Source organism: Dunckerocampus dactyliophorus, chromosome 12, assembly GCF_027744805.1.
Source record: "Dunckerocampus dactyliophorus isolate RoL2022-P2 chromosome 12, RoL_Ddac_1.1, whole genome shotgun sequence".
Classification (NCBI taxonomy): Eukaryota; Metazoa; Chordata; class Actinopteri; order Syngnathiformes; family Syngnathidae; genus Dunckerocampus; species Dunckerocampus dactyliophorus.
In genome coordinates this window covers 5,089,561-5,111,281 of record NC_072830.1, presented here as the reverse complement: position 1 = coordinate 5,111,281, position 21,721 = coordinate 5,089,561, and the positions used below count along the sequence as shown (strand labels likewise).

General features: G+C 42.2%; 1 protein-coding gene across 2 annotated transcripts in view; it reads right to left on the bottom strand.

The window, feature by feature from the left end:
• Positions 1–21,455, bottom strand: part of yap1 (Yes1 associated transcriptional regulator) — a 45,893-nt gene extending 24,438 nt beyond the window's left edge. Inside the window, exons 1-4 of one of the 2 annotated variants that reach the window (XM_054795162.1) lie at positions 21,089–21,455; positions 20,784–21,010; positions 18,514–18,749; positions 1,214–1,332 (exon numbers count right to left, since the gene is read on the bottom strand). In XM_054795162.1, coding sequence (XP_054651137.1) covers positions 1,214–1,332; positions 18,514–18,749; positions 20,784–20,984 — 556 coding nt within the window. In that variant the 5' untranslated portion in view covers positions 20,985–21,010; positions 21,089–21,455. Of the gene's footprint in view, positions 1–1,213; positions 1,333–18,513; positions 18,750–20,783 lie in introns of both variants that reach the window. The other variant, XM_054795161.1, reaches the window with a different exon arrangement.
• Between the last annotated feature and the right edge of the window lie 266 nt (positions 21,456–21,721).

The window sequence follows — 21,721 nt, the reverse complement described above, 5'->3', positions numbered from 1 at the left end:
CACTACTATTAACAAAATATTAAGAAATAGAAGCGGCTCAGAAGTACAAAGCGTCATTCCAAGGGCTTTGCTAGCCAACAAAAGTCGCTACCTTTAATGATGGTGAAGGTCTGGTCATCCAATGCCATCATATCCATGATGAATCTCTTTAGACAGATGGCTTTAGCCTTTGGGTCGTCACTGGCAAACTTTCAAGCACTGTGGTGATAGGAACAAGCCTCGGGCATCCTCGCGATGCTGGCATTTCATGGGCTGACAATGTTTGATGTGTCCAAGCTTCATGTTTTTCCCCTCATTTGCTAAAATGTCTTCCTCTGAAACAGTGAAGGAGTCCCTCATGATCAACTCCGTGTTTGTTTACGGTGAGCTGAGGGGAAGTATGACACGTAGGAGAAAAGGAGTGCTTGATTTGTTCACCTTAACTCACCTACAGCACAGTACGGGCAATCTTGCATCATTTTTAATGTTATTGGATTTATTGGTATGCTGTCAGAATTCCTCATATTGGTCTGATAATAATGTGATATTTTTATATTTCATCTTTTTCTGAGTGGATGACAAATCCTTCATGTGTTGTGAGTGCAGTGTGAGTGGCTTAAGAAGAGGCAGAAGTTTCCACTTACACTAAAACCCAATTTACATCACAGCCGAGGAAAGCAACTCATTCGCAACCCAATCGCTTCCTGTATGTCCACGTAGACTTAAGCGGGCGCTTTTCAGTAAAAATAAGAACTTGGCGGACCAGGACTTGATGAGTTGGTCCACATAGACGGGTTGTGTATTGAAGCGGGTTAACTGGTGTTAGTAATTTTACAGGACACTGACGCACACATCCAGTAACATAAACAAACAAGAAACGGGTGTCCAAGACAAATGTTTAGCTCCCAAATCCTTTTCAGCTGCCAATGCCAGCAGAAAGAAAGGAACAGAAACGTCGGGTAGAAATATGATGATAGTTCACGTGTAAAAAATGGGAGTTGCAGCGCTCCAAAACATGTTAGACAGGACCTGTCACGTTCTACCTCAGTCTCAGCTCACCTGAGGCGAATTCCAGCAGGGTGGACTGAAAGCGAGCTCGGCACAGCCTTGCTGACGTGCAGCAACTAGCAAAGAAATGCCCATACAGAACTAACCCAGCGCGGGAGTTGGATGTGGGGTAATGTGCACCAAATGTGCACCATATGCTGCAAGATAAAATAAGTCAAGCACACACCACTGGCCGGGTTCATCAGGTTCTGCTGCTGGACCGGCACCGAGCTGGGTGGGGGAGCCTGGTTCATCTGAAGGAGGGGTTTGCGGGGGTCCTGCCAAGTGGTGGTCTGATCAATGTGGCTGCAAGGAGACAAGATAAGACAATCAGTTCAAAGTGGAGGTCCGGCTCATGTGACAGAACAGATAATGGGTCACTAAAACACCCGGACCAGAATGTCAGCTCGCACTGGCCCGGGGGAAAAAATATGATTTTCTGACCACAAGTCAGTTTCTGCAATCAGACATGCAGGCAGTTTGTTGTGAAGCCATGCATGCTAGCAAATCTGATTCAAATCATAATGTGTGGATATGGAGGATGGCTCCTTTCATTTTTAATCCTGGTGCAGGATGGACCCCTTTCATCCAATCCCTGTCGCACCATAGCTTTGTTTAGTTTGTTAGCTGGCTACTTTCAGCTTCATGAATCACGTAAGGCCATAGGAAACAATGTTTCCCAGACATTCATTTTTCTTATTCAATTTAGACTTTGGCGCCTTGGCGCTCTCTCACCAACACACACACGTGGTGTGAAAAAGCGAATGAAACATTTTATTATTAAGGGAGAATTAATAACATTCAAACCGACATGGCCCTGTGTGAAAAAGTGATCGCACCCCCCATTAAAACATAACTTAACTGTGGTTTATCACACCTGAGTTCAATTTCTATGGCCACACCAGGCCTGATTGCTGTTCTCAATGAAGAAATCACTTAAATAGGACCTGCGTGAAGTCACTGATAATTACTGCTTTGTTGCTACTTGTTGCTTGATTGAGATGGAAAGCTAATACAGGAAGCCCTCCTCTCCCAAGCAAGACCCTCTCTATTGAGGGAGGGTCAGTCCCAGGGCTCAACCCAGGGGGTCCCCCTTTTTTTTCTTTCCTGGAAGCCCCTTGGACTGTGTGGAGTGTCAGGGCTTTAACAATCTGGCGCCACATTTACAAAGCTTTCACCTGCTTGACAAAAGCGCAGACTGAGCTACGACCTAAAAAACCCACCATTCACTTGTTCTTTTTTTTTTTTTTTACACACGCCCCTCGCCTCAAACAAAACAGGCAGCGGATTCCAGCAGTTTGTTATGGGGGGTGGGAGGGTGCAACTCTTATGTTTACAACATGGTGGACAAGCTAACTTAAGTCGATCCTAAAGCGCCATCACCTCTTTCTTGTGTTTGGAACAGCTGCTAGAAGCGAAAACGTTCTCTTTAGCCTCCGCCCAAACCCCAACCTGTTGCTCGGCCCTACGTCCCTGAGAGAGAGCCTGACTCAGCACCCCCCCCACACACAGACCCGACCCCACCCCACCCCACACTCCCCTGCACAATGCAAGCCATTTTGAAGCCCCCCTCTTGTTTATGCTTTACTGATCAAAGGAGCTGCCAAATCCCCGACCCCGGACCCACCTCCCCCTTGTGGCCCTCACACACACACGCGCACACACGCACACACACACATAAGCAAAGTAGCTGGAAGTGCTCAGACTGGAGGGGCCCCCTTGAGAAAGAGGGGTCACGGGGAGCGGCGTGATACAACGAATAGAGAAAAAAAACATCATCTGTCCTCCGATTAGCCGCTTGCATTGCTGTGGTCCTTCACACTCCGCCCCTTCCCAGCCATGGAAAGCATGACATTTACGGGAGAGAAGCACATCCTGGTACCAAAAAGTACAAATATTATTCATTCCTTTCCAAGTTACATTTTAGCGCTTCTCCTTGCATCCCATTGACTTTTCCATCAAGCACTTTCCTTACACTCAAACCAACAAACAAAACGTTTGTGATGAAGTCCACCTGAGCAGTGGAGAGCGGGTCAATCAGTTACCAGCGGCCAGTAATTCATCAGCAGGCAGAAAAAGATAATCCATTCACCCCACCCGCCTTCAGCCCAATATGGCTTCCTGTTGGCCCCACATTAAACAACAAACCGTGGCGGCAACTGTCGGGGAGGCAGCCCGGGTGGGGTACGGGGTTGGGCCACCAGTTGCCGTGAGGAATTGCTGATGATCCACAAAACCTAAAGCAGCAGACGCAACTGCTAGGTGTTGTCTTTACCCCCGACCTCCATTCACCCCTGAGGGCACAATATTCAACATTAGCTTGAATCTTACCTGCTAGCTTGGCTGTTTCCATAGCAATTTAGTCTGCTAGCTTCAATATTTCACACTAATAACATCTTTCGTCTTCATTTTGATTCTTGGTTTCATCCATACATCCATCCATTTTCGATGCCGCTTCTCCTCATTAGGGTGGCGGGGGTATGCTGGAGCCTATCCCAGTTGACTTCGGGCGACAGGCGGGGTACACCCTGGACTGGTCGCCAGCCAATCGCAGGGCACATGAAGACAAACAACCATTCGCACTCACATTTATACCTATGGACAATGTAGAGTCGCAGTTATTTATTATTAACTATTGTGATGGCAACATCTTAGCTAAGCTAATATTGCATATTCCCATTCATTTTTATTCTCAACTGGACTCTTTATGTTGTCTAATACCACGCTTCTACTTTATATACGTGCTTGGATCAAGCACTTCATACATGCTCAGTGACTAGATAGGAGACTACAGATGTCCTGTCTACAGTAGTCTCGGATACGTAGGTAGAGGACTAGAGTTTTCCTATCTAGTCCCTGATAGGTTGATAGGGGACTAGAGCTGTTTTTTCTAGTCTTTGATAGGTAGATAGGAGACTACAGCTGTCCTATCTAGTCTCTGATAGATATGAGACTAGAGCTGTCCTATCTAGTCTTTGATAAGTAGATATGAGACAAGAACTGTTCTAGCTACTCTTTGATAAGTAGATAGGAGACTGGAGCTGTCTTATCTAGTCTTAGATATGTTGAGAAGGGACTAAAGTTGTCCTATCTAGTATTTGATAGGTAGTAGACTATTGTTGTCCTACCTAGTCTTTGATAGGTAGATAATAAACTAGAGTGTGTAGTCTTTGATATTTAGATATGGGACTAGAGCTGTCCTATCTAGTCTTAGATAGGTAGATATGACACTAGAGATGTCTATCTGGTCTGTGATAGTTTGATAGATGGGGACTATTGCTGTCCTTTCTAGTCTTTTATAGGTAGTATACTAGAGGTGTCCTACCTGGTCTTTGAGAGGTAGATAATAAACTACAGTGTGTAGTCTTTGATATTTAGATAGAGGACTTGAGCTGTCCTATCTAGTCTTAAATAGGTAGATATAATACTATAAATTTCCTATCTAGTCTCTGAGCATGGACTTATGAAGGCTGTGTGAGTCAACCTGCACAGTCTAGTTGCGATGCCCTGAGAATGCAATGACGGATGACTGAAAATATTCACAGGTTCTTAGCTTGAACAAAACCAAGCTAGCAGCTAAGATTCTGGCTAAAGTTGCCATCATAACAGTTCCCTGACTGACAAATTTCAATTAACAGTTGAAATGAAGACTGAAGTTGTTATTAGCTTGAAACATTGAAGCTAACTCAAATTCAAGTGAAAGTTGCTATGAAAGTAGGCCTTAGCTTGAATGGACTCAAGCTAACAGTTAAGATTCAAGCTAACTTTGAATACCCTTAGCCAGGAAGTTGATCAGACCCTGCGTTATGTGTTACTTCATTCACTTGTTTGATATTCTGCACGCAGGTTAGTAGGAACTCAGTAACATGATTAAGTTACACTTTGTCTATTCTGCATCATAAGACACTCTCCAAAACATAAACGACAGGATATGTGTCATTGTTTTTCATGAGGTTTTAAAAAATAAAAATCATATGTGAACGTGTGCTCCTATGTAAAGAGACTTCTAAATATTTATGTTAAAGTTCAATTGTTTGATATTTATACACTGGTTGATAATAGCCCTGGAAGAAATTCATAGTTAAGTAATTCATAAAAAGTTCATATAATAAACATAAAACTCATGGAGAGATTCAGACATTTCATCCAAGAACTTTGGTTAGTGCCCTCATTAAACCATGCCAAACGTTTATGACCCAACCTTTGAGAAGAATCGAGAACCGCTCAAATTCAAACGATGCCCAACCCTCGTCCTGTCTCTGCATACTTAGGTCATCGCCACGACACCAGCATGCCAAGACGTAACATTTTTGTAGCTTTCTAACACGTCTTTGCAGGTTAGCTTGGTAGCTAACAACATGTATGAGAAAAGTGAGCGAGAAGCTGAGCATCAATGGAAACTTACTCCTGTCTGTTTTTTTCAGTGGAAATGTTACGCATACAACGCTAATCATATGTAAGCCAGCGGATGAGATGGGCTTGTGCTATTTCTGGGCACTCAAAGGACTGTTTGTTGTGGACCAAGCAACAGCAAGTCATGATTCTTCACACATGGACCCCCCGTATTATTCATTTTAGGGAATACCGGCTTGGGAACGGCTCCAACATGAGTGGACGTTAAGCCGTCATCCACTGCTGAGAAACAAGTCTTGATACACCCAAAGTCCTGACATGTCCTTGACGGATGGCCCACTTATCAAGGTGGCGTTTATTGTGCGCGTGTTATTTATAATGTCTTGTTGAGCAGGAGGAGGAGCACTGGGGACTGTTTTCGTCCAAGCTTGACTTTGCGGAAATTATAGAGCTGACAACGTGAAATTACAGGGTTTTTTTTTGGTGTTTTTGCTTTCCGAAAGTAACAGTTAAAAAGAATAGTGGCTACAACATGGAAGGTGATATCAGGTAGTTGTATCAAGTCCAAGCACAATCATTAAGGCCTAAAAAACTATGGCCTAACTTTGGAAAAGCATTATCAATGTCCATGCATGAGAAATGATTCATAACCACTGAGTTTGTGGAGAGAAACAAAGACATGAAACGTTCCAACCTCAAGGACTTGGACATCTACACAAAAGATAAATGGTCCAAAATCCCAGTGGAAAAATACAAATAATTCTACCAATGATTGAAAATGTCATTACTCAGAAGAGCTACGAACGATTTTACATATTGACTGTTTTCATGTTTAAAAAGTTTTTTTTAAATAGATATGGATAATATTGTATGTTTGGTTTATGCAATTTTTTGTTTTTTAAACATTATGTTTTTTTTTAAAAAAAAGAGCTCAAATGCAAAATGGAGCTCAATGTATGAAAAATAAACAAAATGTACGAGTAGACATTGGTAAGGTAAACTGTCCATCACTCACATATCATTCTCTTCCAGAAAATCATCTCACTAAATATAAATATGACTAACATTACAAATAAAGCTTTAAATAAACACCCAACAACTACATGAAATGATAGCAGCGTGTTGGAAAAATTACCATTTACAACTTACAAAAAAAGTGCTCAAAAACAGTCAGTAGTTTGCAGAACTCTTAGTCTGGCCACTTCAACGATGTGGAAATATGACACTGCGGGTCTTTCAACAAGCAACTTTATTCTGTCATCTTTGACAAAAACAGCAGTTCAAGCACAAACGCTAATGAGTCGCTAATGAACAATCATGATGCTAATAAATTCCCTCACGAGCCTTGACTACCATCTCAGAGCGCTACGTGCCCTCTCTCACTTCCACTTTGTCACGTTGACAGAAACCCCCAAATAGCTGTCCTATGCCTGCCCGTAACTAGGAGCTCGTGACCTAAATTTTAGCTTGCAGTTCATAGCAAAATAGCAGCCGAGAAACAAACAAACTGAAATAGGTTGTTTTTCACCTGATCAAAAGTTTAAGACCGCAGGCTATAAAAGCCAAAATTGTGCACATAATTGTCATTTTCTGTCAGGCATTCACACTGGCATGCCCTCCTGATGGTAAAGCTAAGAAGCTTTCTCTTTTTGAACGTGGCGGGATTGTGGAGCTGCATAAGCAAGGCCTCTCGCAGCGAGCCATTGCTGCTGAGGTTGGGTGCAGTAACACAGTCATGCTAAGTTTTTTTGAAAGATCCTGACCATTATGGAACAAAAAAGTCAAGCGGTAGACCCAAAAAAATCACAACTGCACTGAGCCGGAGGATGCGATTGGCTGTCCATCAAGACACAGGGCGGTCTTCCACCCAAATTAAGGCCCTTACTGGTGCCGACTGCAGCACAATAACCATCAGACGGCATCCATCTGCGGGAAAAAGGTTTAAAAAACAAAAAAGGAATTCAAAGACCTCGGAATTCAAAGACAAAACTGCCCGTTTAGACTTTGCCAGGGAGCGTCAAATATGGGACATTGAAAGGTGGAAAAAGGATTTATTCTCTGATGAGAAAAAATGTAACACTGATGGTCCTGATGGCTTCCAACGTTACTGGCATGACAAGGAGATCCCACCTGAGATGTTTTTGCACATTGGAGGGGGGTCCATCATGATCTGGGGTGCTTTTTCATTCAGTGGAACACTGGAGCTTCGTGCAGATGTTGCAGCGGGCATCCCTCATGACTGAGGGCCCTCGTCTGTGTGGTAACAGCTGGGTTTTTCAACAGGACAACGCTACAGTTCACAATGCTCGCTTGACCAAGGACTTCTTCAGGGAGAATAACATCACTCTTTTGGACCATCTTGCATGTTCCCCTCATTTAAATCCCATAGAGAACATTTGGGGATGGATGGCAAGGGAAGTTTATAAAAATGGCCATCAGTTCCAGACAGTTGATGCCCTTGGTGAAGCCATCTTCACTACTTGGAGCAATGTTCCCACTAGCCTCCTGGAAACACTCGCATCAAGCATTTTTTGAGCGATGGTCTTAAACTTTTGATCAGCTGATAAACAGCCTATTTCAGTTTAATTGTTGTTTCAATAAATGACTTTTTCAAAGTGCTTTTTGTCTCACCCTCCCTTCTTGTTTCTGCATATTGTAGCTCTACTTAAAACCTCATTAAGATCCAAATGTGCAAAATGCAAATTCCAGCAATTTTTCATATGTACTGTATGTGTTTATACATATATGTGTGTGTATGTATGTATGTATGTATCTATGTATGTATGTGTGTGTATATATATATATATATATATATATACACATACATATATATGTGTGTGTGTATGTATATGTGTATATATACATATATGTCTGTGTATATGTATGTGTGTATATATATATATATGTGTATATATGTGTATGTATGTGTCTATATATGTGTGTGTGTATATATAAATACATATATATGTGTGTATATGTATGTGTGTGTGTATATATATACGTATGTATGTATATATTCATATATGTGTGTGTATATGTATATATGTATATACAGTATATGTATGTACATGTACATATGTACAGTATATATGTATGTATATACAGTATGTATGTGTATATATACCTGTATGTATGTATATGTATGTACTGTATATGTATACTGTATATATGTATATGTGTATGTATGTATATGTATGTATGTGTTTTGTATATTTGTGCATATGTTTTTATGTATATATGTATATATGTGTGTGTATATGTATATATATATACTGTATGTGTGTGTGTGTATGTAGATATGTATATATGTATGTATATATACTGTATATTTATGTGTGTGTGTATGTATATGTGTGTGTGTGTGTGTGTGTGTGTGTATATACACACTTTTTTATACAGAAAAAACATCCTCATTCACCATAAATTGTTAATAATTTATAAATACGTGATAACACCAGTAAAATGTACCACTGTTAGAAAAGCCCACAATTTGTACATTTATGATAATAATACATAATGTTTTTTCCTCAAGAGTTGAGATTTGGCACTTTGTTCAGCAGCCCTTGAACGAACCATAGTTGTGTGCTGTGAGACGCAAAAGTGAAACTTGCATATAATGTCTACATCGTGACTCCCATTTCATGTGTTCATGGATCATTTTATGTTATCATTGATTAGTGGTGAGTAAGTATACGTTTTATCCTGGAAATATGTTTAATAAGTGTAGCTATACATCTTATACTGGAAATATGTATAAGCGTGTGAGGCATATTTAGGGATTAAATCTGGATTGTGTCACGAGTGAACCATGGCAATTGTAGAGAGAAGGGCAGGGTTCTGGAAATGAATCTAATCTAATAATTACAACACTCACTTTTATTGCAAATGTTGACCCAGAATCGGAGAACGTCAACATCAAGCTAGCGGGAGAGTTTGGAGGGGGAGGAGCGAGCTGTTTGTCCAAAACATTTTTATGAACATATCAATTACTGGTGGATTTTTGCTATTCAGTCATGGTCACGGAACAAAACATCGGGGATCTATATGAAACACTGTTGTAAGCACGGCCCCCATCCTGCTAAAAATAAGCGGGTTTATAGTCTGAAACATCTCAGAATGACTTAACAAACATCAGACCAGCCAGACAATTGATACCCCCATAGATGACTTTTGAATCAGGTCCTAAGGTGTCCTAAGGAGCTCCCCCTCTGGGGGTGTACATGCTCAGAATGCGCTTGAAGCCAGTGACTAAAGATCGCACCGAGGGGGGCCAGATGTAATCAGGCCTCTAAGATGAGGATGACCACCTCGGCTGTGGTGGAGCGGGGATGCCTGTTTGCCTCTCTATCAGCAGGACATCATCAAGAGAGATTATTGGGGCAACCTTCATGACCCCATTGTAGCTTGAAGCTTCCCTTTGAAGGGGCGTTTGCAGCGACAAGACGCAGTTAAAGACCACTGCCGGAGTGGTGGTACCTCTTCCACTGTTTTCATTCCAACACTCACATGGAGTTAAGCACTTCTTAAAAGCATTCGCTGCTTGGAGAACATCAACACAGAATTTTGGATTGCTTTTGAATGAATGAATGAATGAATGAATGATGTTTCTTACACATTAGAGAATAACTGGTACATGATCCATCTTTAATATTAAAGCTATCCTTGAAACAGTTCAAGAACTCCCAAAGAAATAAAGGTCCAGAAGTCAAACAACAATCCCAAAAGTCAAGAGACAAGACGAGTCAGAGCAGCTAAGCATCAGCTGAGCTTGTTTAGTGCTTTTTTTTTTTTTACCTTTCACGAAGAAGGTGAAAATGATAATCATGAAAATAAAAGTCAAAAACTAAGAATTGTAAAAGCATAAATCATCAGATGGAATGTTTATGTGATGATTATCTCAGGCCATGTCCACACCAATATGGATATTTAGCTTTTGGAAGACTCCGGCCAAAGTGGAGATTTTCAAAAACTCCAGCTTCAGCGTTTGCGTGAGGACCGGTGAAACGCAGCTTTTTGTTTTGTGTCATAAGTTAAGTTATGACACAAACTCCTCCCGAGGCTACACTCTTCTGCAGTCTGTGTGTATGCTAGCGGCCCCGCCTCCATCCACCGAGACAAAGAGACCATGTCAATGTCCACACGGGAACGTTCATGGGATTTTTTTTCTTGGTGGGTTGAAAAAAAATTGCGTCCATACTGTGCCAGATTAGTAAATAGTTGCATCCAGACGGCAATGCATCGCTGAGTGAAAACGATGTATTACAAAAGGCACACCAACATGTGCCGCTGTGAACAGGCACGCAGATGGAACCACGTGACACTCCAAAACAAAGGAGAAGAAAGAACGAATGGGCATGAGTCCGTCGTTGAGCAGTAGAATTCCTTCTACGAGTCATTATGGAGTATAAGACAACAAAATATCAGGAGAATGTCGACTGAGGTGAGTCATGAGTGAGTCCATCGAAATATTCAGATATTATGTTGGCTTGTCATCAAAGCTCACTTCTGGTCAAGTGACGGCGGCGGTGGGTCGGTGACGTCATCGTTCTCGTATTGCCTTGTTAACACGGCAATGCCAAGACAGTGTTTTCAGATTTCCCCACTCTGGAAGCTGTTTTCAAAAAAGATTGTTTCAGATCACCCAGAACAGCGTTCCCGTGTGTACGAGAGGCTGAAACGTTTTGGCCTGAAAACTCGGGATGAGCCGAATACTCGTTGTAGAGCATCCGTTACGGATAATGCATTTTTGCATTAAACGAGTATAGCTCGTCATTATCCGACAGACTCGAGCCAGCGAGTCTGTTTGTATTGTGTCTGTGTGTCAGGGCTGTACAGTGCGAGCATTTCACTCGCATAGGCGCCTAGAAATAAGGCTGTGCGAGTAGAGAAAATGAAAAGGGAGCACTTGTGCGAATACGTTTTTCAACCCTTTCATTTGCATTTAGCTCCTGGAATAAGTCCATACAAAGTGAATCAAACTAGAGTAAAATTTTTGCGCATCTGTATGTAAATCTACAACTTTTCTTTGTTCACATCGGCAGGGTTCGCGACTTCTCAGCCGGACAAGATGCACTTGTAGCTAACTAGCTATGTTATCAGAGATAGTGGAGCGTTGCAGGAAAGATGACTGCTCTCTGTGACGTCAGTGCTGTCCCACTCATGCGCGAAAGACTTTTTTTTGTATGCATCGTAACTCCGTTCCGAATTTGAGTGTGGCGTGCATTAAAAGAGAAAGCCGGTTTCTTTTGTCATGCATTTACTGTGTAACCAACAAGCGCCCACGAGAGGCTTACCACTGGAGCGCACCTCGTCAACCCAGTGCGTGTGCACCGCTGTGGATGCCTGCATCCAGCCTTTGCCTGTAGCAGGGGTCATTTAGTGATAGTGCTACAAAAACACAGCATGGACACACTCATTTGTTAACACTCCCCCCTCCCTGTGTAATATGTAAACCAGGGATGTCCAAAGTGTGGCCTGCGGGCCATTTGTGGACCGCATTTTTATGGGCCTGTGAACGGCACATTGTAGAAACAAAATATAAAACTGGAAAAATAAAACAAAAAAGCATAAAGCAATTAAGAAAAAATTGAAAGTTGTAGAAGAGTTGGTACTAAAAACTAATAAGTCTTACAGATCACTTAAGCACGTACACATGACACATATTGCTGAATAATAAACAATAAATATAGCAACTTCTGATCAATCCATGTCAATTTCAGACATGTCTGACTGAGTTAACAAGTTTTGTTAATGCCTTTGTTTTATGGAACATATGCACATTGCAATATATTAAGAATGGCAAAATGATCCAGTTCCTTTTCATTTACTGTGTGATGAATTCATTTATTTATCATGGTCCCAGTAGAGCTGCAACGATTAATCGATTATCCAGTTAATCGACAGCTATTTTGGTGAACAATGAATTGTTTCATTTAAAAATATCCTGATTTCAGTCTGTCAAATGTGGCTATTTTTTACATTTCCTTAGTCATCCATGAAAGCAGACCTGTTATCTTTGTGTTTAGGCAAAACAAGATAGTCACACACATCAGCTTTGACGTTGGAAAAGAGCAATCAACATTTTCGCCTCTTTCTGACACCTTGCAACGCAAACCACTGCAGAGATGTGTGGTTAGAGCATGCGTAAGAACATTCCAACGCAAAGTATGGGATTTATCCACTTGTATTTGTGCGTAGAAAAATGCATACATTTATGCACAACTCTTACCGTGCATACACACAAGACCTCGTGGTAGAACAGTGAAACTACAAATAGCTGCGTCTGTGCCTGTCCAGCGCAGGCCATATCATCTTGCTAGTTTTTTGACCACTGTAACAGATCCCATTGTTTTTTATGACTGAACTTGTAACTGAATTGAACAACTTCTGGAAGCAATTGTGGTTGACATGCAAGGTTTCAGCTCTACTGACAAAAGTGAAGCTCTTAGCGTGAGTTTAACCCGTGATCCCACCTGCATGAACCCCGTGCATCCCTGCAAAGATGGCAGCAGTGACAGTGGAGGCATTGATGTCTGAGATGGAGGTGTTACATCAAGACTTTGGTCAACACAAGCCTCCACTTTCTCACAGTCCCATTTGTGTACTGAGCTGACAGGCCTCCAGTGGAACAGGAAGGGTCTTGTCTGTGTGTGGTCAATAAAGCAAAAGTTTGTCAAACACAAAGTTACTCCAAATGAGCTCTTCACACATGGACCACAACGCCGTCTTCCCTGAGCACCATTTGTGCCTCGAGAAGCTACAGGGTCAAACCAGCCTGCGCTGAAATCCAGCCATCAAGCTGTCTGTATTTTTATGTGCACAAATACGAGACTCATCAACATCCTAAAACAAAAGGTCAGTAGTGATCTCCTCTTAGCAGCATACAGCCTAATCTTGGATTGTTTAGTGACGTCTAACAAAAAGCAAGCTACCCTTTGTGGACGCGGGAAAAAGTAGCCCCTTCCAAAGTGGTTCGAATCCAATTGGGAAAAGACAAAAGTGTCCATCAACACATGGCTCTACCTGCCCCTGAGGGCGGACAATAACTACCCCCACCAGAGCCCACCCCAGCTTAGGGCTGACTTCCCACAGACTAAAAGCTCATTGAAAGCTGCATTTAATAAGCGCGCAGAAACAGTGATTACCCCTCCTAGTTGGCCGGTGTGTCTGAGGCTCTGTCCACACAGAAACCTTTGCATCCACAACGTGTGGGATTAGTAAATGGTCGCATCCAGACGGGGAAGGGTCACTGGGTGAAAAGGATGCGATACACAACGCACACCTATGTGTGGCGCTGTAAACAGACACACAGACGGAACCACGTTCCACACCAAACTATAGAAGAAGGAAAGAACGCATGCGCATAAATCCGTCGTCTTGCACTTTCCGAGGCTCATCTAGGTTTACGACAAAGTGGAATTACTTGTGCGAGTCATTTTGGAGAATGAGACAACAAAACATCAGGATAATGTGGACCAGGGTGAGTCATGCCAGTCCATAAATATTCCGATATTATGTTGGCTTGTCGTCAAAACTCACTTCTGGTCACGTGACGGCGACAGGTTGGTGATGTCATCGTTTTCCAAAAGAAGTGGGTTGCTTGTCTACACAGAAACGACAAGTCGGGGGTTTCAGATTTTCCCTTTCTGGAAGCTGTTTTCAAAAAATTGCGTTTCAGGTCACCCAGAAGGCCGTTTCCGTGTGGATGAAAGGCTGAAACCATAAAATACTTTACCCTTTTGACCTGAAAATCTTTCCATGTGGATAGCTCCTAAATTAGAAACCTTCATTAGTTTATGACACGGCCACGACACCCCCAACTCCCGAGCCCCCCACCCAGCTAGCCAACCAGCACCAAGCAAGGTGACCCAACCTTCCCGCTGTCGTAAATCAAAGGCCACAGTGGAGTGCTGGAAGAAAGAGGGGGAAAGGTCAACATACTGTGTTGACGTTGGGGCAGTCTTTACATTGAAATGTGTTTCTCATGCAGCAGTTGTGCAACTCTATCTGCATCATAATTGCTTTTGGAATCAGCCTCCTCATGATTCATCCAACCACTGTTTTCACTCTGGAGGCCACACTCCATGCAACTTTTTTCATCAGCCCAGCGAACAAAGATTGTGGTCATATGGAAGCAAGCATTGTTAGATCTCAGAAAGTGAAAGTGTTACGGAAATGGTGTTTTGAAAAAAGCGATCACTACCTAGCACAAAGTTTCATGGGAGTTGTACACTACGTAATAGACAAATGAGGCAACACCTCTTGGATTTACACCAGTGCCTCCAAGGGGAGCTCCTGAGCGCCATCTTCAAACTTCATGTCAGCCATTTTTTCTATTTTAGGAAGGCTCACATGAGCCTGCGGTCTGAATAAAGATCACTGTTTCAGCGCCGGGACAAAGGGAGGGCCCGAGTCGCTCTTCTGCTGGTCTCCACATGGCTGCCATTTAACTCCCGCCAACACAAAAGAGGACCCATCACATGCCGCGGCCCTGCCTGATTCTTAACGGGAGTGGGACATCGGCATCCGTGGGCTTGTGATGACTCAGAGACCCATCACCCTCCCCCAACCCCCGCCTTCTTGCCATCATCCTAAAGTGTGCTAATAAACAACTGAGGAGGAAATTCCTGACTACAGCATTCAAGCGGGGATTGATATGGCCGTCAGGACAACTGAATGAAATGCGAGCCTCCGCCGAACCGCCTGTCACCCCGATCATCCCAGCCCCCGCCTGTCCGTCCACCAAACACTCCCTCACCGGGCTTCGCCTCAACACTTCTGTGTCAGACTCGGCGTGTTTATAAATAGGGGAGTGTCTTTTCCAGCAGCTCTGCCGAAGGCCGTCTGTGCTGCAGATCGAATGTCGGCGCTTTTCCTTCACTTGCGTGACATTTTTGGCCGGATAAAACCTCCTACAAGCCCACATCAGACATGCACCCAAAGAAACATTCCTGTTTTTGTCTTTTACTTTAGCAAACCTTATTTTGGCTCCACTTGGGAGTTACATTTTTGTCTTTCTTGATGATTGTAACACGTCAAAAACAAGACTGGCTTTTACTCAACTAAACCCTTCATTTTTCTCACCAAATTGCATAATTGTCCCTTTCTTAATAACGCCATTGATCCTGGAAGAGTCTGCTAAACGTACACACACACACACACACACACACACACACACACACACACACACATACACACACACACGGTCCTTTGAAATGCTGCAGATGTCATCCAGATGTGAAACCTTCCAACATCTGCCATCACAATCTCTTTTTTAATGCCAAGTAAATCAATTGTGTTTGTTAAAGTGAACTTCTTTTTTTTTTTTGCACCAAAGACAGAATAAGGCCGACCTCCGGCGTCAAAATGAGCTGTTCCAGAGTTGTTATGTAATAACGTCTAAGCGGTAGGTTACTGCTGCTAAAGCGGCGACCCCTTTCAGGAGCTGAAAGCAGTACAGTCAAATCTCCACTTTTCATACGATTTGGTTTTCCCATGAAGATTTTTGCCTTGGTTATGGCACAATATTGCAGTGTGTGGTACATGCACAGATGAAGAGTCGCAGCAATCTCCATCCGCGCATGTAAACACTGTGGAACACACACACACACACACACAACAATGGACAAGCGAGAGTGTGTAGTGATATGAATGGAGAGGAAATAAGGTCTGCTCGGTTTTGTGATGCAAATGTGTTACTCTTTTGAACGCATATTGTTTTCAGAAGCCAAACTCTTTACTTAAGTGACCCCAGCAACTAACCGCAACTGCTTTCCCGCCCACCTAAATCCGACCAGAACTCCGCTCACAGAACAAAGTGAGGTGGGGGGGGGGTAAGTCACTGTTGATACACTACACTGCTTTCTTCTTCTATAGTTTGGTGTGTCACGTGGTTCCATCTGTGTGTCTGTTTACAGCGCCACATTTGGGTGTGCCTTACGTCGGACCTTTGAAATAAATTAATAACTAACGAATTATTCAATTAATAATAACTAATAACTAATAACCTAAATCAGTCTAAACCAACGGTGTCCAAAGTCCGGCCCAGGGGCCATTTGCAGCCTGCGACTGTTTTTTTTTGCAGCAGATTCTAAAAATATCATTTAACAAAAAAAAAAAAAAAACGCAAAAATGGAAAAATCTGTGAAAATATTAGGAGAAAAAAGTTGTATTCTAAAAGTCTTAATTTTATGACAATGTTGTAATATTATGAAGAAAAATAGCAGCTTAAAGTTTAAATTTTAAAGAATTTAATAACAATGAAAAGCAAACAAAACAACGAATAAAGTTTTAATTTGGGGAAAATTAGGTTGTGTATAAAGTTATGTTACAGGAATGGATTCAAAATATTATGGCAATACAGTCATAATTACAAGAACAAAATGTACAAAAAGAAAGTTTAAATAGTTGGGAAATTTAAAAAATTTAAAAAAAAGTCATATTTTAACAAGAAAAAAAGTTGCAATTTTATGAGAATAAACTTGTAATATGTGGAAAAATGTCATTTTAGTAGCATAGAGTTGAAGCATTAGAAATAAATGTTTTTTAAGTCATAATATTATGACAAAATTTTGGGAAAATTACATTGGTGAAAAGTTATAATGTCACAAGAATGAAGGAAAACTATTACGGGAATAAAGTTATTATTACAAGAAGAAAATTTTCAAGAAGAAAGTTAAAATAGTTGGAAAATTTTTTAAAACAATTTTTTTACAGCTGTAATTTTACGAGAATAAAGTAAAAACATTAAAAGAAAAAGTCAGATTCTAACGAGGAAAAAGGTAGCTATTTATAGAATAATAAGAATAAACTCACAATCTTATGAGGAAAAAAATCTAATGAGGAAAATAATCTCACTTTAGTAGCATTCAGTTGAAAAAAATGTTGTTTTTTTAAGTTGAAACAAACAAAAGAAAATAAAGTTGTAATTTTTGGAAAACTAAGTTGTGGTTTTATTGTGGGAATAATGCCAAAAATCACATGAAGAAAATTTCTGAAGATTTATGAAGAAAGTCGAAATATGTGGAACATAATACAAACAACAAAGAGTGAAGTGGATATTAATAATAGGCCTTTTCACCGATAAGACAAAGCTGAGATGCACTTTTTTCTTGGAATATGTATGAGCTTCTTAGCATATCTTTACAAAATATCAAAGTATATCAAAATATTCATTTTTCACTATGTGGCCCTCACTGGAATAACCTTTGGACACCCCTAATCTAAATGTCCACCGAGAGGCTTGAAGCCCAACTTTGGTGCTACCTGGCTTCACTTTGTGGAGCTTGGAGATGTTCAGCTTTGCAGATGAAGTTTGCAGAGATGTCTGCTGAGGCCACAGTGGACCTTTTGTTTCCCAGCGAAACCTGAGGAACGCTACACGCGGCCCACTGAAGCCTGGTCTTGTTCGCCAGCAAATGTAATAAGCTGCAATTGAGGCCATTGTGCTGCATTGTGCAGCAGGACTGCAAGTGGACTGTCCACGTCATGTACAGCAACAGTGCACACAAATCCAAAACTTGCCTTACTTGGTTTTGTTGGGTCAATACAAGCGTATCACATAGCAGTTTAGCAGCGAAAGATGCATTAGCTAGAAAGACATAATCAATCAGTCACGAGGACACCTCATAGTCTAACTCTTCTACTCCTGAAGCACTGCACACAAAAGGGTGAACAAGTATGAAAGCATGCACCCTACTATGTTACTTTTATGACAAACACACCACATGGTGGTGCTGTTATTACAGTTTGACCTCATTGATTGACTTGAAATTTCTCACACAGCTCTAAAAAACACCCACTGTAACTTTAGCGTTTAGCCCGATCACTGCAACATTTGGTACACACCAAATTTGGTACGCACATGCATGATTGGTTGAAAAACATTGCGTGCCATCAAGTGGGCGGGACTTAGCAACTAATTGTCCATAATTAATCATAATCATTTGTCTAATGATGATAAAACTTTAGGATATGTGTATAACATGTATGCTAGCATGTCTTACAAAACATTTTCAACACAAAGCATAGGGGCCGCCACAACAGACATAAAACATCCTGGAAGTGACAAATGCTAAAGATCTAAGTTGTCATCTCAGGTATTTCCAAAGCCAGTGAGGAGAGTGACGCTCTTACTTGAGGAAGTATCTCTGGCCCGAGGGGGTCTTGGCCATCTCCCAACCCGGGGGCAGAGGCACGTCGTCGGGGATCTCGTACGACGACTGCCGCAGGTGCTGCGGGGAGGCGCCCGCCGGAGCCATGCCGGACAGGGAACCTCCGGAGACGGCGCCCATCTGCAGGGACGCTGGAGACGAGTGGGCGCGGACGTGGTGGGGGGTGAGTGTGCCGCCAGAGCCTGCGTCCGTGCTTGCCTGCGACGGACGGACAAAAACGAGATGGGTCACTTTGAAGGTATGATAAGGTTTTCTCAATGTAAACATTTATATTGATTGATTATTAATTATTGAACTCAAACAGCCCAAGTACATCGTTAGCAGTACAGTTCAGTTTGGGTTGCTACGGTACAGATTGGTTTGGCTTGCGTCTTCATTTGCTCTCAAGGTTCCTTACCACCCAATTGACAGGAAGTGTGTTTAGCGCCTCTCTATATAAGCATACCGAGGTGTACCACCGCTGAAGAGTGGAACCCCTTGAGTTGGCGGTAGCAAACTGAACCCAAACGAACCGTGCCACTTGGTAGTCGTTTGGGGTCTGTTGTCTGGTCAGTGGGGTGGTTCCTTCAAAGAGTTTTATGGTTTGGTACCCTTTTGGTAGGGGTGTCATGAGACACACGAGATGGGCTCTACGAGAACGAGACTTTAACATTACTTTTAAGAAAAGTACAATGAAAAAATATTGTAAAAAATATGACAGTATATTGCAATCTACTAATTTTATTTCTACTACGTCACACTCTTCTGCACTCTGTGTGTATGCTAGTGACCCCGCCTCCACCCACCGAGACCAAGAGACGATATGACTGACAAAAGGGCTCACTCCATTCCTGTTGTTTTTCAATGGAACAAACGCGCCATGGTGCTGAAACCAATGCACGCATGCACGTGGCAATATACTGTATTACTTATCCAGTTCATTTGTTCATTTGTTATTATTGTGTGATTCATTTATTTATTTATTATTGTCCCCACAAGACAGTTTTTCTCTGAACAACTCCTACCGTCAGGCAGACGCTACAGGAGTTTGAAGTCCAGGACCACAAGGCTGGCAAACAGCTTTTACCCACAGGCCATCAGGCTCCTCAACGAAGCACTCGCACACGCCGCACGCAACACACGCACACACTCATAGCACTTTATTTATTTATTTATTTATTTGTATTGTTTACTTGTATTAATGTCTCTTCTGTTGTTGTTGCTTAATTTATTGGTATATATGTTTATGTGTTTATGTTTCTTATGTTCTTATTCTTTCATTTGTTTTCTTTCTTTTCTTGGGAGAATGAACAGAATAAGATTTTCATTGCATGGTATAACTGCTGTTGTACTATGCACATGACAATAAAACTCTCTTGAATCTTGAACATGAACTCCTGTCACGTTTTAATCTTGCGATATCTTGTAACACAAGACCTTGTGACACTCCTACTTTTAAGCACTTTAAAAGTGATGCTGGAGTCCAATAATTAGGCCTGTGGGGGATTGGGGCTTCACAACGGGTCCTGCGTGACTTTGGGTGTTCGATTGTCATTGTAAAATGCTGTACATTATTTTCGCCATTATTTAGCAGGGGCACAATTGATGTAAGTCAATGTTGTGATTTGTGACATGATATTTTCCTTTTTCCTTTCCTTTCCTCCTGGGGAGGAAACACATTGGCCATTTGCATCCCAAGCTACAAAAAGCAAAGTGAGGGCTTGCTTGTATTTGTTTTTGGAGAATGTGGTGGAAAAAGGAGACCGTTCTTTATGTTGTAATTACAAGTTGTTAGATGTTAGGAATTAGGAGTTAGGAGGCTGTGCGTGTGGAGGCAAGCTTGCAGGCCTCTGGAAGGGGGTGGGGGGTTAGGGTTCTGTCAACGCATGCGCACTGTCGACCAAAGTCGTATGAGGGTGGGGGAGGAAAAGAAAGAGAAATTGGACAAAACATTGGGAATTGTGTGCTGCAAATGGGACTTTTATGATAAAAACGGTAAATGCTTTGCTGTTGGAAGAAACATTATGTGCAGATTGATGCATCCTCATTAATTAATGACTGATTCTTGATGACGTCATTTCCTCATATTGAAATAACAAGTTTAGGTGGCGTACAGGTGCCATCGTCACTTTGAAGAAGTGAAGTTGTAAAGTCAAGAGAAATGGGACGACTCCCTCCCTCCCTCCCTTTTTCACCCCCACAGGACGGGGCCTGCTGTCTGGGTCGGAACCAGGCGGCCCAGGCCGGACTTACTTGTCTGGAGTGGGATTTGGGTTCCGGCGGCTTGAAGAAGGAGTCCGGCAGCTTCCTCATCCTCATGGGCACGGAGGGGGGCACGATGGTGTTCTTGGGGTTCATCACGGCGTTGAACAGAGCCTCCAGGTCGGTCTCAGAGTCGCCCCGGACGTGGACGATCTGGTGTCCGGCTGGAGGGTTGTGCTGGCTCGGATCCATTGTCCCGAAAAAAAATGTGTCTCCAACTTTGCGAGTCAGAAAAAGTTAAAAACAACAACAACAACAAACAAACCTGCTCCAATCCAGAACTTGTTTTTCCTTACTTTTTGGCGCAGCAGGAAATGCTAAAGTCGAAGCCAATCAGTAAAAGTTGTCCCGACTCATCCTAAACTCGCACTAAAACTTTGCTAGCAAGTTTGCAGTCAAACTCGACGTTTGTTCAAAGTTGTTTCTTGCTGGCATTCTTGACAAAGCAACAAAGCAAATCATTCCACAACTGGAACCAATGGACAAACTTTACACAATAACAAGAAAAAAAACACTAAATGTCCAACAATAAGCAAAAAAACCTCCAAAAAAGTTGTTTTTTCAGCGTAGGGAATCTTGTTAGCAGATCATCGCTGGCAGGATAAATCTCTGCTGCTCACTTTGTGGACTTTATTCAAGTTTAGAACATGAAAAAGTTGATGTCTCCAGGGGCGGAGCTTGCCTCCAACCGGGACAGGGGCTTTTAAAGGCACAGCACGAGCGTGGGGGAGGTTGGGGTGCCTCCGACTTCATTACCTCCGTCATGGAGGTTACGTTTGAATGTTTTTTTTGTTTGTGTTCAGAATAACTTGAAAAGTTCTGAATGGGTTTGGCTTAAATTTTCAGGAACTGTTGGAAATGGGATATGGTAGAACTGATTACATTTTGAGGGTGACCCCGGATCACCGTCTGGATCCTAAATTTCTTAA